The sequence below is a fragment of the Pristis pectinata genome, chromosome 5, assembly GCF_009764475.1.
Source record: "Pristis pectinata isolate sPriPec2 chromosome 5, sPriPec2.1.pri, whole genome shotgun sequence".
NCBI classification, from domain to species: Eukaryota; Metazoa; Chordata; class Chondrichthyes; order Rhinopristiformes; family Pristidae; genus Pristis; species Pristis pectinata.
This window is the reverse complement of record NC_067409.1, coordinates 36053645-36070426: the sequence shown is the minus strand read 5'-3', so window position 1 is coordinate 36070426 and position 16782 is coordinate 36053645. Positions and strand designations below refer to the sequence as shown.

Sequence of the window (16782 nt, the reverse complement as noted above, 5' to 3'; positions counted from 1 at the left end):
AGAATTATTAAAATATGGAGATGCTGACTTTTGAGACAATACTCCCCCCAACCCCACCACCCCCCCCGTCCCCCACCCCTTTCAGCTAACTGATAAAGATTCAGTGCATTATTTTCAAGATATATGGAGCTCTCCCCAATGTCCTGGCCAACATCACTAAAAATCATATTATCTGGTCAATCACACTGATATACATAAATCTGTTGTATGTTTATCTACATTACTATTCTAATGGCTGAGAACTGCTCTGGTATATCTTGAGGTTATTAAAGGCACTACATCAATGCATTCTTTCTTTTTATACTACATGAAACATTTTGCTTTCAAAGGAACACTTATGTAAGAACATATGAACATAAGGTTTGGATAGGATAAAAAGATAATCTCTCATAGGGTAAGGACAGGGTTGCTAACATGATAAGCTGCCGATGAAGTAATTTGGTTGATAGATTAATGAGGTGGTTAGAGAGAAAATAACAGAGAGGCATGTAAAAGCTGTGAAATGCAGGTCAGAGCTGTGGATATGGCCCAGCAGATCAGACAGTATCAGTGCAGAGAGAAAAACTGAGCCAATATTATAGATGGATAACCTACCATAGGAATGGTCTGTTCTGATACAAACAGAAGAGTTACATGAAATGGTTGATTTCATTATTGAGTCCCTAAGATTGCAACAAAACCTAGATGAAAAATAAGGTGCTGTTCCTCAGTTTTACATTGGGCCTCTTTGTAACAATGTAGAAGGCAACAGGACGATGAGTCGGAGTGGAAGTGGGGTGGAGGATTAAAGTGACAACAACAGGAATCTCAGGGTCACTCCTGTGAACTAAATGTAGTTGCACGGCAAAGTGGTCACCTAACCTGCAACTAGTTTTTCCAATGTAGAGGAGAGCACATTATGAGCCAAATGGAGTATCACACTACTTACATCCATCAGAGTATCTGACATGCTCATGCTGTGCCAAAATCTTCTGGTTATAGAGTAGTACAGCCCAGAAACAGGCAATTTGGCCCACCATGGCCATGCAAACAGTGGGCACCCATTCCTATTAATCCTGCACTTGGCCTGTAGTTGTCTCTGCCTAGGCAATTTAAGTGCTCCTCCAGACGCTTCCTAAATGCTGTCAATGACTTTGCTTTCACTACTGTCTCCAGCAGTGCATTCCAGGTACTCATCACTCACAGGTGAAAAAGGTTCCTCTCAGATCCCCCTAAATCTCTTACCACTTACTCTATGTCCTCTTGTATTATTTATTTCTGATAAGGGGAAAGGTTTCCTGCAGTCTACCCTATCTATACCCCTCATAATTTTATACATCTCAACCATGTCCCCTCTTAATTTCCTCCACTCCAGGGAAAACGGCTTATGCTCTCTGGTCTCTCCTCATATCTGAAATGCTCCATCTCGGGCAATATCCTGGTGAATCTCCTCTGCACCCTGTCCAGTGCTATCACATCTTTCCTATGGTGTGGTGACCAGAACTGCAACCAGAACTCAGCTGAGTTCTGAGCATAACCTCTCTACTCTTGTATTCAATGAAGGCCAAAATACCATATGTCTTCTCAACCACATTATCTACCCTCGCTGCCACATTCAAGGATCTTTGGAATTGCACGCTAAGGTCCCTCTGTTGCTCAATTTTCCCTTGGACTTTACCATTCATGGTGTGAGTCCTAGCCTCATTACTACTTCCAAAATGCATCGCCTCATATTTATCTGATTAAACTCCCCATCTGCCACTTCTCAGCCTATTTCATCAACACATTGATGAAATTGTGGAGGGTAGCCTATGACTACCCTCCACACTGTCAACAACTCTACTAATCTTCGTTCATCTGCAAACTTACTGATCATGCCTCCTACATCCACCTCCAAATCATTTGTGTATGTTATAAACAGCAAGGATCCCAGCATCGATCCCTGTGGAATGCTAGTACAAATGGCAATTTCAATTTTGTCATGACCTTCGCCCTAAGATGTGCTTTTCACTATGATGAGCGATTGAGCAGGTAGCCCTTGCTCTTTTTAGCAATACACAAAAATTATCACATTGATGTGCATCATGTAACATTTTATAGTATAAAGCATGTATTATAATATAAAGCATTATACAAAAGTAATCATTTTAATGTATGCAAACTAATGTTTATTTCACAAGTAAATACAACCATTAACATCAATAATATCGAATTGTTATATTAGATAGAGAAACAATGGAAGAATTTGATCATACTAAATGAAATTCCCCACACTTATTGATAATATTAGGAAGTAAATCAAGGAAACATTTAAAATAACAATATTCCTCAATACTGGAGTCGCCCAGTTCCTGATTTTGGGAGAATAAGTGCAAAGACTAAAGTCTTCTATTAACCATTTAGTTTTTGGTTTCTCTATTGGAAATAATTGCAGAATTTCATGATCAAAAATAATAATTAACATGATGTCAGGCTTTAATATTGAATAGTTAAAAAGCTTTATTTTTATTTTTACATTTCAGTAATCAGCTTGCATGCTGACTACTAAAAATTTTAAAATAATACTTGGTTACTGCACAAGTTGTAGGGAATATGAAGTAACCTTGCCTTGTAGTGATGTTTTATCACGATATGCCAGTATATTTATGTATTAAATAATGTATTAGTACACTGGTATATATGTTACATATTTAAACAACTCAATGAGAAACACTTAATAAAAAGGAAAGATATCCAGAATAAAGGGTGCAGCACACAGAGGCAACATGCTTTTCCACATATATGAATCATAATATTCAATTGCAAGTTCTATTCATTTGCACTCTAGGGTCATTGTTGATCACCCACTTCATGCATTGATATTTTAGCTGTCAGCTCATCTTCCAAGGCATCAGTACTAAGGGAGGGATCCATTTTATATTTTGACTTCCATTCCCATCCTCTTCGAATTCTACTCAATCTTTTTGCAAGACATGGGAACAGAAATATTGTTTTGCATAGCAAAAACTGTAATAGGCATAAAAACTGCAATTATAAATGTTGGTGGTGTATACCAGACCGAAGTACTTGAGCTCCACCCATTTTCTCCAAGCATACACCAGCGCATGAAGAGTACATAGGAATAATGCGCAATATCCCATCTTTGACTGTAACACAGACATGGCATAAACATGTTAATGTCTTGCTTAAAGATGACACTTTTTACTAATATCAAAAGTGAGTTTCATCCCCATGCCATACCAAGGGATGTATAAAATAAATGCTTCTCCAAGGAAAATCATATCAAGAAAAATGAGAAGCTTCTCCAAATGCAATCCATATTAATATTTATTTATTGCATCAGGTTATATCATTAAACCTATGAAGTTGTGATATATGTTTGGATCCAAAACTTTGTGCACAATCATTTGATCTGCTGGAAATTTATGGCCATTATTTGATAGGATGGGTGTATAAAGGAATCCATGATATCTACAATGACCTTGTTTGCATACTAACAGGACCAACCTCTACCAACATTCAATTATCAAACTTGATGTTTGCCCATGGATATCACGTCATCCTGGGCATCTACAATCCTGCTCTGTCAGCCACTGGAGATTTACAAATTTTGCCGAACAAATTCTCCTACTGATCTTCTATAACCAGTAGGGAGGAAATTTGAGTCTCCCATTTCTCCAGAACTACACTTGTAATTTGAAATTCTGTAGATATATAATCCAGCATACGCGCTCACTCCATGGCTATGGTACTCTGTATAAATGTATGCAAGCCATTTTATATCAATTAAGGAGGTACCTGTATACATTGGAATTCTCTCCAATTCAATGTATTATTGACAGAAGGAACTGAAGTCACAGCCAATATGGCAAGAATTGCGAGACCCAAAATTCCTAAGGAAACATAAATTTCCATTCTCCAGACGTCATCTTCAATCCAGGCATTTTCCTTGTTTTCTTTCACCTATTATAGCAATATTCAAATAATTATTTAAAACTTACACATCAACATGCCTTATCTAAATATATTAAAAGTTTTTCTGTAAATGTAAATTCCCCATTCTTCCCAAAAATGTTGCATTGTGAAACCTTAGAAACAGTGCTATTAATAAATACATGCTTTATTTTTGAAGGGCTACTCCCATCTTAAATTCAGTGACTTCTTTCCCACAGATTCAGGAACCAATGTTGCATAACCAGAAGCAGCTAAACTTACAAACAGTCAAGGAATATAAAAGTGACATATGGTCAAATCTGAAATAACAGAAAATACATATCAATTCCAGAAGAGTGGTAGAACAATGGTTCATAAATAAACTAAGTGCGAATTTAATGTACTATGCTACAAATTCTGCAATTTCTATTGCTTATCAAATTGTTAATCTGATTATTGCATTTCCTTAGAATTTTCTTTTTTTTTCATTTAGTTTATAAATTTGAAGCAGTTACTTCAATTGAACTTTCTCAAAAAATCACCAAGCAACTTTCAATATGCTTCCTCTTAAACATACACTTACAAGAAAGAAAATGCTCACGTTGCCAATTACCACATTCATAACAAGGACAATGCCAGTCTCCATACTAATACTGAAATAATTTTGTAGAGCTTTCTTCACTTCTTTTTCAAATTTTAATTAGCAGGTCAATGCTTCATTGTCTACTAAAATCTGTTGAGTTTTTTTTAAGCCAGCATTACTTCATCTTTCTCTTTATAGATGGTGATTTTCCAGTTCAAAGAAGAAACGGTAATTTCTCTAAACATCCTATTGATACTTAGGTTGTAACTACGGGCAATAACCAGCACTTATAATCCAGCATCCTGCAATTGACTTGCAAGGGAGGAGGTTCTAGGTGGCCTTGTAATTTACAGATAGCCTTAGATGACAGCTTTGAGGATTTCTGGATCCAGAAGGCCCAGCTTTTCCCTGCACCATCTTGTCATGGGTGGTAGCAGTCTGTACTAGCTACAAAGGATACTGGTGGATTGGCAATTGGGATATGAAGATCATCATCCTGAGAGGGCAAGGCTGATTCATGGTGATTGATGCCAATTCCAATTCTCCTCAGCAATCCTAGTAATCTGTTGGTGAACTGTTGGAGGACAAATGACAGGAGTGCTCTGATATCCTCACAAAGCCCCTTTGAAAACCAGTCTCCAGAGCTGAAATGGAAGCAGTCTGAAACTAAATGGCAGGCTTTGGTGATTCCATTGCAGTAGCCAGATATTGGGCACTTTCTGTTTATGCTGCAATGGAAGCAGAGACATTGGCGATCAAATGCCAAATGACATTTGCTAGAATTGATGGGCTCTAGGCTCTATGCTCTCCTGTTTCTTGATACCTCATGCATGCTTGCAGACAAGCCTGTCATTGCAACAAGCATTTAATTATGAACATCCAATAAGCCAGTGGCTGCAGTTTGTTACTTTGAAGGCTTCACCAGAGTATTGTCTAGAGCAGAACATATCTGGGATCTTATCCTCCAGACAGTTGGACTAGACTTTCCCCTACACTGCTGCAGACGCTTGCACCCAGTGACTCAGCAACCACAGATTCTTCCCGTAATCTACCCTCTGGTAGATGGTGCACCAGTATCTGACCTAGCAGCTTCTCACGACAAGATTGGGTGATGGTGTGCTGTTGCTGTTGTCTTATTACTCAGCAACATGACCAGGTGGGAACCTTTGCTTATTGGAAAGAAGACATACAAGTAAGGCTGTGGTGAAGGGAGAGTGCATTGCTTATACCTTCAGCAGCTTGCAAGTCAGGACTGATTGTGGAATGTGAAAAGAGCTGTTAGAGATGAGAATATTGTCACGTTCAATGGTCTCAGCTCCACCACTGTCCATAGATTCTGTGGCAGCTGCTCTAGTAAAGGGCAGCATTCTGTCCTCCAGAAGGGGAGACATCAGAACCGCATTCATTCCCCTGATTCAGAGTCATGGAGCCAGAGAGTCATCGCAACAGAGATACAGCATGGAAACAGACCTTCCGGACCATCGAGTCAGTGGCAATCGTCAACCACCCATTTAAACTAATCCTTCATTAATCCCATCTATTATTCTCCCCACATTCTCACCAACTGCTCCCAGATTCCACCCCTCATTTACAATGGGGGCAATTTACAGTGGCCAATTAAGTTATCCGCCTGCTTATCTTTCAGATGGGAGGAAACAGAGCATCTGGGGAAAGCCAGCACCTTCATAGGGAGAATGTGCAAACTCCACACAGACAGCACCGGAGGTCAAGATCGAACTCGGGTCTCTGACGCTGTGAGGCAGCAGCTCTACTAGCTGTGCCACTGTGTCACCCTCTGGTGCTGGTTGTGTTCCTTTCTCTTGTGAATAAGAGGGAAGTTGCTAGTGAGTGTTTTGCAATGATTTTAGGTGATGTGCCTGCCCTAGTTGGAGAGCTAGCAGTTGATAAGTTGTGGATATGAGGCTTGGAGTAATGGTGAGCAGGTGATGGTGGATTTTAATATTTTATTGTTGATTGGTAGAGCTCATTGATGTTTAAGGATAGGGTGAACAGCATGCAACTGTAGTGCAAATGGGATTAACTGACCCTAACCATGCACATGAAGTGGTAACATGTCCATGTCCTGGGGACTTGGTTCCTGATATTCATCTTATCTGCAGCCTCCTTGCATTGCAATGGACAATTGAGGACTTCATGGCCCCTTTTGGAAGAGGAGTGCTTTCCTTCTCTCCATCTTATTGACAAAGCCCTCAGAACCACATCAGAATATTCAAATGCCCCATCCTAACCATGATCAGTCATACCCTATAAGAATGGTAATATAGTGGGTGGTAATATAATTCAAATTTTGAAAGTGATGCATATCAGGAACCAGGTAGAACAATGGAAAGTAATTAATAATAAAGAATAAACGAGGGAAGGAAAGGATTTAACATGGTTTCACAGATGGCAAAATATGGAACACAGAAGGATCAATGCTAGGGCTATAATTGTTCATAATTTATATTAAAGATTTGGATCTAGGAATGGAAAATACAATTTAAAAGACAGTGAATGGAGATGCAGTTAATAAAAACAATGTAAATATAAAAATAAGGTGTTTTCCAATGTGCTCACTTGGATGGGACCTTGACTGAAATCAGCAATAACCTCATTCAGTAGTATTACAGGCTCAAGAGGCCCTCTCCTGTTCCTGTATCTTATGAAAGTGTAGCCAGGCAGTAATGAACAGGATGTCACCACCCAAGAGCTAAATTTTGGTGAAAGTCAGGATTTCAATGCAATCATCTGAAACAAGACAAAACCCAGGTCGCTGGAGCAAAGAGGCTGCATCACTGTGGGTGCTCATGTTCTGTATGAAAGCAAATGGGAGCAGGAGAGAATATGAGGAAGTCAAAAGTTGAAGCCTGAGTGACAGTGCTGAAATGAAGTTAAGCATGAGGTTCATTTCAGTGAAGCTGACTGAGGAATATAAATTATCCAGCATACCGGAAGAACTCATCTGATTAGCCTGCAGCATCGATGAGTTAATGTCTAGGATCAGATTCAGGAAAAAGCAAGCCAAAGTGACCAAATTAGCAAGTATTTACCACAATGATTCATTAATGTATTGTGCAGAAATCAATGTGTATCCCACACCACAAAAATATTCAGAGCATTGTTGAAATCTTAACAAATACCATTTGAAAAGGAATGAAGAAACTATGACATTCAAAACTTGAGAATTTACATTATAATCAGAAGTGAAAAGACTAGCTTGCTGAAAAAGGTCCTTCATGAAATGAATAACAGCAATGTAGAATTTATGTGCTTAAATAACACACCCTTAAAAGTCTTTACATAAGAAAGGAAGTATTAAGAAAGACACAAAAGGAATTTGGATGGAAGACAGATGTAAGATAAACAAACAAGATTTTTTTGGCAGAGAGGGCATAAGAGCAAGGCAGAATGGTTTTGGAACAGTATTTCAGATTTTTATGATTGAATAAGTGGCATTAACTGTGGGTCCACAGAACAAAAAAGGAAAAAAAGTGTCAATAATAAGAAAATGAATAGAATTCAGACAAGCAAGGGGAGAGGAAAGGAGGAGAGAGTATTATGGACATGTTTGAAAATGCAATTTCTTTAAGTCAATTATTGTGACATAGGGAGTATAAACAGTTACATTAAAGGGTATTTGATTCATTCTGTGAGGCTATGGAAGGGGATTTTGGTCACATAATGATGGAACAGCAGAAATTTACAGAAGTTGAGAAGCTAGCCTAGAAAACACTTACAAAGTCATCTTTGAGGTGATAAATTCACCAAGGTTTCAGCAATACAAACAGAAAAATATTATCCCAGTGAAAACAAGATATGGTTTTGGCATCAAATCAGATGCAGGGTATAAGATATCAATCAAAGATTTAGATATCAAAGAACATCAATGGAAGCTGCTGCAGGCTCAATCTGAAGGACGTAAGTTTATTTACAAATGTTTGAGGGCTTCAGTTTGTCAATGTGGAGTTGCAGAATCTTCCAGAACTTGGCCAGATATGCAGTTACATTTCATAAGAGCACTTCTGGATTAATGGCAGCAGCAACACTGAATGGTTTGCCATCCTTGAGCACACAGAAGCCCTATGAAAGTGATGGAAGAAGCACATCCCTTTCCCACCCCGTCAGGTACTCCCTGTCCTATCTGTGGAAGAATCTGAAATTCCTACAATGGCCTCATCAATCACCCTATAACCCACAAAGCTGGAGATGAAGCCTAGAAAGTCAGTTTGCTATCATCGATCTTCATTGAAGCAAACCCTATGATTTTGTTGATATAATTAACTATAGCATGTTGATGAAAAGAACAAAGAATATTAAACTCTAAAATCTCTTAATCAATTCAAATATCTGAGCAATAATAATAAAAAAATCAGAAAACAAGTTACAGTAAACAAGTTAAAAACATGGCTTTGGTTAAACAATGTTCACAACCTCATAAATCTTGAAGTTTTACTCCTGGAGTAGACCCACTCACAACCATTTCATATGTCACACAACCAGTGTGTAGGAAATGCAATCACATTTTTGTGTGACCAGTTGGGTAATATTAATCTAAAGATAACATTTTGAGGTGGAAACCAACAAGTCATTGGAATAAGATGATTATGGTAAAGAATTGAAACACCTTATTATAGAAGTTTGTGCAAAGACAGCGAGGATATTACTGGACCAGGAATTATAACACCTAAAAGGTGCTTTAGACAGCAGGGTGTGGGAGACATTGCCAGTTTTGTCCAAAGTCCCCTTGTACAAGGGATTTGATTGTACATGAGGTCCAAGGCATTGTGTACAATAGAACAGCCCATACATTTTCAAACCTGCACAGAGGGCCATTTATCTGCAGCCTCCTGCCATTGTGGAGATGAGAAAAAAAAACAACTGGCCTGCAAATGGAGGGTGTGGGGAAGAAGGTGTAAGGAAAAGAATTGGGAACAGAGTGGATCATGGGAAAGGAGAGAAAGGAGTACAGGAATGGGGATATGCTGATGGAGAGGAGAGAGTGGGTTAGTCAGTGAGACATTGGGCAAGACTGAGGCGGGATGTGTGATTTTAGAAGATTAGCAAGAGTGAGGTTTGAGGGGCAGGAGTGCTAAGGAAAACAATTGGAGGAGAGAGAGTGATGATGACTGAGAAGATGCTCAATGGTCCCGAGGACCTTTACAGTATGGAGTAGGGATTGGGGGGACAAACAGTTGGTTGGTGGCAATCACTAAGAAAAATATTTAAAAGAAACACCTAAGTGGAAGAAGGTGGACACCTCAGACTTGTCAGAAGCAGTTCAGATAAGGCCACATCCTCTTTAAATAATGTTGAAAAGACCTCAACTTTCCAGTTAAGGCCTGCTTCACAGTTCAGGAAGGAAGACATTTCTGACGAACCTCCGTGGAATGTTCCAGGAGTAAAGCAAGTGCAACAGAGGTGGTGGAAATGAGAGAACAGATTGGAATCTTTAGAGGAGACAGAGTTTGATGAAGTATAATCCAGGTAGCTGTAGGGGTCTGTGGGCTTGTAGTGGATGAAGCCTGTCCTGTTTGTGAGCCTCAACTCATGAAATTATTTTGCATGAGTGACTTCAGAACATGCATTGCTCAGTATGTCATCTCACACATGGAGGATCTGGATAAGAAATCCAGAAATGCATATTTGGTGCACCAATCACACTTAGCAATAGAGCTGTTAGTAAAGTTCCATTGTAAGGCACACAAAAAAATGTAGTGTTACACGATAGAATTTCTAGGTCAACGTTCTTTCATGCCAAGAACTGGGCTGAAATCCAATTTGTGTTGATCAGAATAAACCACATTAGGATTAATACTGCGGTAAGAAGTGGCTGAAAAGTCACGATCTTTAATGGATGAAACATTACAATGTCCATAATAGGCACAAACAGGCAACTTCATTCCTATAATTATGTAAAAAAAATTTGTTGCTACAGTATGTGGCTGCATTCTCTAACTGAGCTAGCATTACATCCATGTTTGATGTTAAACTGTTTATCTCTAAAGAGCAGAAATACGGCATCAGCATTCATTTTTATGGTGATTTCACAAAGCAGTAGCATATAACAAATTCAAATATCCTAATGTTACAGTTCTTCTTACCTGCTGATAAGCCCAGTTCAGTAATTTATACCTATACGATCTTCTCATAGGATAGCACAGACTGAAGAATGCATGTAGAACAGCATAAAAGAAGCTGAGGAGTCCAAGCTGTTTCCGTACTAACATCCAGCGAGCTAACCATTGAGGAAACTGTCTATACTTAGTGCCAAAATAAAGCTGGAAAATGGCTGCCAAAATTCCTGGTAAATAAACCGAAGCCAAAAGTATGATGGCAACAACTGGCAGAACTTTGTTCATGACCAGAATTGGAATTTTATAAAATACATTTTTGCTTTCAGTCAAATAGGGGTGAATGATGTCCCTGAGCAAAGTGTAAATGAAAACAACTATGGACATGCCCCCAGCTAATTTGACAGGAAAACGCCACTGGGGGAAAAGCTCCAGTTGTCTATCCAGTTGTGATGGATATTCAAAGTTATCAAAATGAAGATGATTATGTGTTGCCAAATTTCCTGTTGATATTCTGGAATTCTGCAAAACAAATTAGTCTGAGTCAGTCAACAAATAGAAGAACATGGTTTGCAAACAGGTGAAATACTCCACTCACTTTCTCCAGATCAAAGGTGTATCTATGCAGACTTGTATGGGCCCAAGACAGGCCTGAGATTTTGTGGGATATTTGGAGCAGTCTCTGTTTCAATTCTACTTGGGCCCACTCTCCCAACTCTTTTTCTGGTAGATCAAAGATCCCACTGGTACCGATCCTTCATTTGTACCAAACTCAAAAAATTCATCAATTTTGTTGCCACTTTCCATTCTGCACTCACCTTCACATGGTCTACCTCTGACTCTTCTTCTTCCTTTCAGGATATCTCCATCTCCAGGGATAGGCTAACCACCAACATCCACTACAAGCCCACAGTCTCCGAAAGCGACCTTGATTATACTTTTTTCTACCCTATCTCCTCTAAAGATTCTAATGAAGATGGAGATTTCCACCATCTCCATCCATTTGCTTTAATAATGGGACGTTTCACATAGGTGCCTCTGAAATGCCACCCTTCTTTCTGAACCATAGCTTTTTTTCCCTCTTTGGACAGAGATCTTGGCTGCACTTTATCTATCTCCTGCACCCGGGCTCTCACCAGGATTTTCAACCACACATGTGCCATCTGCAGGCTACTGCATGTGAAACCTTCTTCAAGATTACTTCAGCACTACTTAAAGGGGTCCTGCCCAAGCAGGTAAAAGCCCAGTGAATCCACAGCTGGGAACCCATCTCAGTTATGTTCCCTTTAAGTAATGTACTTATTCAGTTCTCTTTCAGGCCTTCCATCCCACACTCCTCCAGTTCTCATCCCTTGCCCGAGCAGTCCCCATTCCAAGATCTCACCTCCTAACATCTGTGCCCCAGTCTGCCATCTCCCACTACTAACCCTCTCCCACCTACAGCATGATCTCTGCCAAATGATCCTCACTCTAATGCATCTGACAACCTCCCAATCGAACACAACTTCTTATGCTGGGCTAGCATCTCCTCTTCTGATCCTGGTTTGACCTCCACTTCCAATCCCTCCTTTTCCTAGAACAAGGTCTATTCAGCAGACCATGAAGCCTTTGGTCTTGTGCTTTGCTGAATTTTCCAGCAGGAGGTCCTCAAAATGACTGTTGGCCCAAGGAATACTGAAAATTTAACATATCAAAACAGGGCCCATTAAATTTTCAGGCACTGAAACCTTGAGTTAATAAACAAAGCAAAGAATAGAAAAGCTAAGATTCAAAAATCTTTATCTAGACCTCAGCTGGTTTATTCGCCTGGATTTTGCAGTCAGCTGCAAAAGAATAGTGCAGGATGCATGTTATGCTGACAGCTGCCCACAGGAAGTATTCTGAGTGGAGACTGGGTCAAATCTTGCACATGATCCAGGGCAGTGCCCTCCACAGGACATCTATACACTACACAAGAAGGGCAAGCACAGCATGTCTCTCCAACCAGAGAAACCAGAGAAAAAATAATACATGACAGTGAAAGAATGAAGGCAGGGGTGGGGTTGCTGCTGAGTAAGCCTGTTTTTATGCTGCAGTTTATTATGTGGAATTAAGACATCTGCACGGCTCTGAGCAAGAGTCGGGGAATGTGCCTGACTGGAATGCGCCTGATTGGAATACACTTCCAAAAGGTGCTGTCACAACCACAACGGGATAAATGGCCATTGTTATATCTTTTGAGAATCTATAATTCCAAAAAATGTTCAGTTGAACTGAGCACTTAATCTACATCACTTACATCAGTACTTCCACCAACTACACATTTGATCTAACTTTAGCAGCTTCTGTACTGGCTGGCACCTTAAGCAAAATGCTCTAAATTTCCAATGTGTTTAACATTCATCTTTGTGGGCAGTACTGGTTTCATTGTTAATGGTTTGAAATTTTTGTCTAAAGATGTTCTCATTCTTTTCATTTATAAAACAATTACTTGAAGAAACTTATTCAGAGATTACTCACAAAAATGCTTAGGAAATTGCCAGCAACGCACACAAAATGCTGAAGGTATTCAGCAGGTCAGGCAACATCTATGGAGGGAAATGAACAGTCGACGTTATGAGCCGAGACCCTTCATCAGTCCTGCAGACCCTTCATCAGTCCTCCCAACATCTGCAGTCTCTCTTGAGTCTTAGGCAACTGCCAGCTTTCTCTCCATATTATGCCACTGCAATTTAAATTTGAAAGTCCATAGCTCCGCTGAAAGTGGCAACACAAGTGGATCAAGTGGGAAAGGTGTCCAGCATATTTGACTTCATCACTGGGGCATTGAGTATAACAGTCAGGAGGTCATGTTGCAGCTGTATAAAACTTTAATCAGGCCACATTTGGAATACTGTGTGCAGTTCTGGTCCCCATACTGTAGGAAGGATGTGGAGGCTTTGGAGAGAGTGTAGTAGAGGTTTACCAGGATGTTGCTCGGATTGGAGTGTATTAGTCATAAGGAGAGGCTGAACAGACTTGAATTGTTTTCGCTGGAGTGCTGGTGGCTGAGGGGAGACCTGATGGAAGTATATAAAATTATGAGAGGCACAGGTAGGGTAGATAGTCAGAATCTTTTTCTCAGGGTGGAAAGGTCAAATATTAGATCACATTGGTTTAAGATGAGAGGGGGAGAGCTTAAGGGAGATTTGCAAGTCTTTTTTTGTTTACAGAGAGAGTGGTAGGTGTTTGGAACCACCTGCCGGGGAGGTGATGGGAGCAGATACGATAAGTGATGTTTAAGAGGCATTGAGGTAGACATGTGAACAGGCAGGGAATAGAGTGGTTCAGACCACATGTAGGCTGAGGAGATTAGTTTAGATTGGCATCGTGGTCGACATAGGCATGGTAGGCTGATGGGCCTGTTCCTGTGCTGTACTGTTCTATGTTCTATGTAAGTAAAAATATAGTTTGTGATCGTTTATGTTAAGTACTATTTTAAATAGTTGGATTACTCTAATTATTAAAAGATAGGCATAGTTCTTTTCATTGATCTAATTCATGAAAGAATATAGTGAAACATACATATTTAAAATAACGTTAGTTCACATCCATCTTAAAAGCACAATAAAATATAATACTGGCCATTGTATACACATCATAAGGATTAAATCATGGCACGTGTTTTTAGGCAGCTTTTGGGCTAAAAAGGAATGCTCTATACAGAAAAAATATGAAAACACAATATAAAAAATGTGCCCATCAAAATTATTTACAAGAATGCAAATGAGGGAAGACTTGCTTTAGCTGAGCCACTGAAATAAAAAACAAAATCAAACTGAAACTTAAATGAATTCAGGATTTTTCCTTTCAACTTATTCCAAATGTTGATCGTTCTATCCTTGGTTTTTCTTTCAAAAAGCTGCTCAAAACTGATTTATCAGCAGTTTTAAGTTATGCTTGTTCGACATTTGGGATTAGTCATAAACCATGGCCTATGCAGATGGTCTTGGATTAAAGTTAAGCCATAAGAGTACTGAATTTGAGATTTTAGAAGCAGCATCATGCCCTCATGAGATCTAACGGTTCTATTGTCTCATTTACAAATTATGGATTGCCATCATTTGAGCATAACAATGGAAATTTAATTCCCAATGGTATATTAGGCAACAAACAGTTCTCATTAATGGCTCATCTCATCATGCAATTGTTTCCTCCTGATACATTGTCCGTCTCTTACATTTATAGTTAAAAGAAAATATATTGTAAGAGCATGCAACTTCTGTTCATAAAAAGACATCAACAGGAACAATATTCAAAGACCAAACCAGAGCTCTATGGAGTAACCTGCTAAATTATAATGACTAAAGAATCCACATTACTTATTGCAATTAGTGTTAGCCTACTTAGTGCATTTGCTTCCTTTGCTCAGCACACCATTGCTCTGCTATCGGTCTCATTGGTGAGTCCTGCAGTAGATAGATGGGCTCGCATCAGACTTCTGCCTCGTCTCGCAACATCTGTGCTGCAGCATGCAAGCACAGGTGTCCAAAACTTACTGACCATCAAATGGGTGATAGCTGCTGATGCCCTACAAAACTGCTGCCTGCCAGCAAGCATGTTTAGGCTCCATGTGGATTCTGTGACTCAGCATGTCTCAGACTTATAGTGGGAGTCTATAAGATTGGGGCATCAGAGCATGAGAAGTCGGAATAGGCCATTTGGCCCAGGTGCCTGCTTCACTATTCAATAAGATCACAGCTGACCCTTTACATCAGCACCAATAACCAAAGTTAATATGCAGGTTCAACAAGCAATTAACAAGGCAAACAGTAGGGTGGTCTTTGTTGCAAGAGAGTTTGAGTACAAGAGTAGAAACTCCATTCTCTAATTGCACAGACTAGAATAGTATGTACAAGTCTGGACTTCCTATATAAGGAGGAGATATATCTGATCGAGAAAGTGTAGTGAAGGTTTACCACATTAATTTCTGGAATGGTGGATTTGTCAACTGTAGAGATATTATGCAAACTGGGTCTATAATCTCTAATGTTTAGAAGAATGAGAAGTGAAATGTACATCATCCTTACTGGGCTTGATAGAGTAGATGGGGAGGTGATGTATTCCCTGGCTAGGTGTCTGGATCCAGGGGGTGACAGATTCAGGATAAAGGTTGGCCATTCAGGACAGAGATGAGAAGAAATTTCATCATCCAGAGGATGCCGGAATCTCTGGAATTCTCTACCCTGCAGGATTGTGGACCCTAAATCATTAGGCGTATTTAAAAAGGAAGTAGACAAACATTTGAAAGATCAGGGAATTGACGGTTTGAGGTAACTGGCGCAGAAGAGGTGATAAGGCCTGGGGCAGATCAGCCATGATGATATTGAATGGCAGGACAAGCTTGAGAGCAAGTGGCCTATCCTGCTTCTATTTTCTTATGTTCTTATGACAGATTTTTAAGAGAATCAGAGAATATAGGCTTAGTGCAGGAAAGTGGTGATGAGGTAAACAATCAGCTCTAGTCTTATTGAAGATAGAACAGGCATGAGGAGCTGAATGGCCTCCTGTTTATATTCCTTCTGTTCTTATTTTCCTGCATATCCCTGGATTCCCTTAATATCTAAGAATCTATCAGTCTCTGTCTTTGACTGAATTGCAGAGTTTCACAACCCTCAGATCACTTAAGGGAGACTTTGTGAACGTCAACATTTCTCTTCAGGGTCGCCAGCCACAGCCAAACGTGATTCAGCCAGCGGTTTCAGGTCGATCACACTGTTAATTTTGCTTTTGTAAAACTTAAAAAAAGTAAGTTACAGAGAATGGTGACAGTCACCACAAGAAAAAAATGCTCACATTGAGCATTTTTCAGAATGAGAGTGTCAAGCTACAGAATCGCATGGAAAAGATTGCCAAACTTCCAGTAAACAATACTTCTGTATAAAAATAATGATGTGCTATTTTACCATTCTTAATGTCATCTGCTCCACTTGTAGACAACTCCATTTTATCTCCCTTATTGCGAGCAGGGCAAGCACTCTCCACATCCATTGGGAGTCAGTGTTAGTACCTGGAAAAAATCGATAAAAGTATATATAGTATCGCAAGTTCTAGCACAAACTCAACCTGGAATCAACCTTTAAAAGCGAACGATTTTGGTCAAAGCAGCAGCCGCGCAAATATAACATTGAAACAATCTAGAACTGGAGACATTTTACAGTCGGATGAAATTGGCTTGTCAGATGAAACAAATGTAAC

The 16782-nt window shown here is 39.6% G+C and overlaps 1 protein-coding gene across 1 annotated transcript; it reads right to left on the bottom strand.

Annotated features, from left to right (window-relative positions):
- Window positions 1–2256: 2256 nt before the first annotated feature.
- On the bottom strand, window positions 2257–11373 carry LOC127570534 (metalloreductase STEAP1-like). The gene is given in 6 exon segments (XM_052016188.1): window positions 2257–2982; window positions 2984–3037; window positions 3039–3125; window positions 3778–3942; window positions 10597–11088; window positions 11317–11373. Coding segments are annotated over 6 exon segments (1029 nt in total). The 3' UTR covers window positions 2257–2808.
- Between the last annotated feature and the right edge of the window lie 5409 nt (window positions 11374–16782).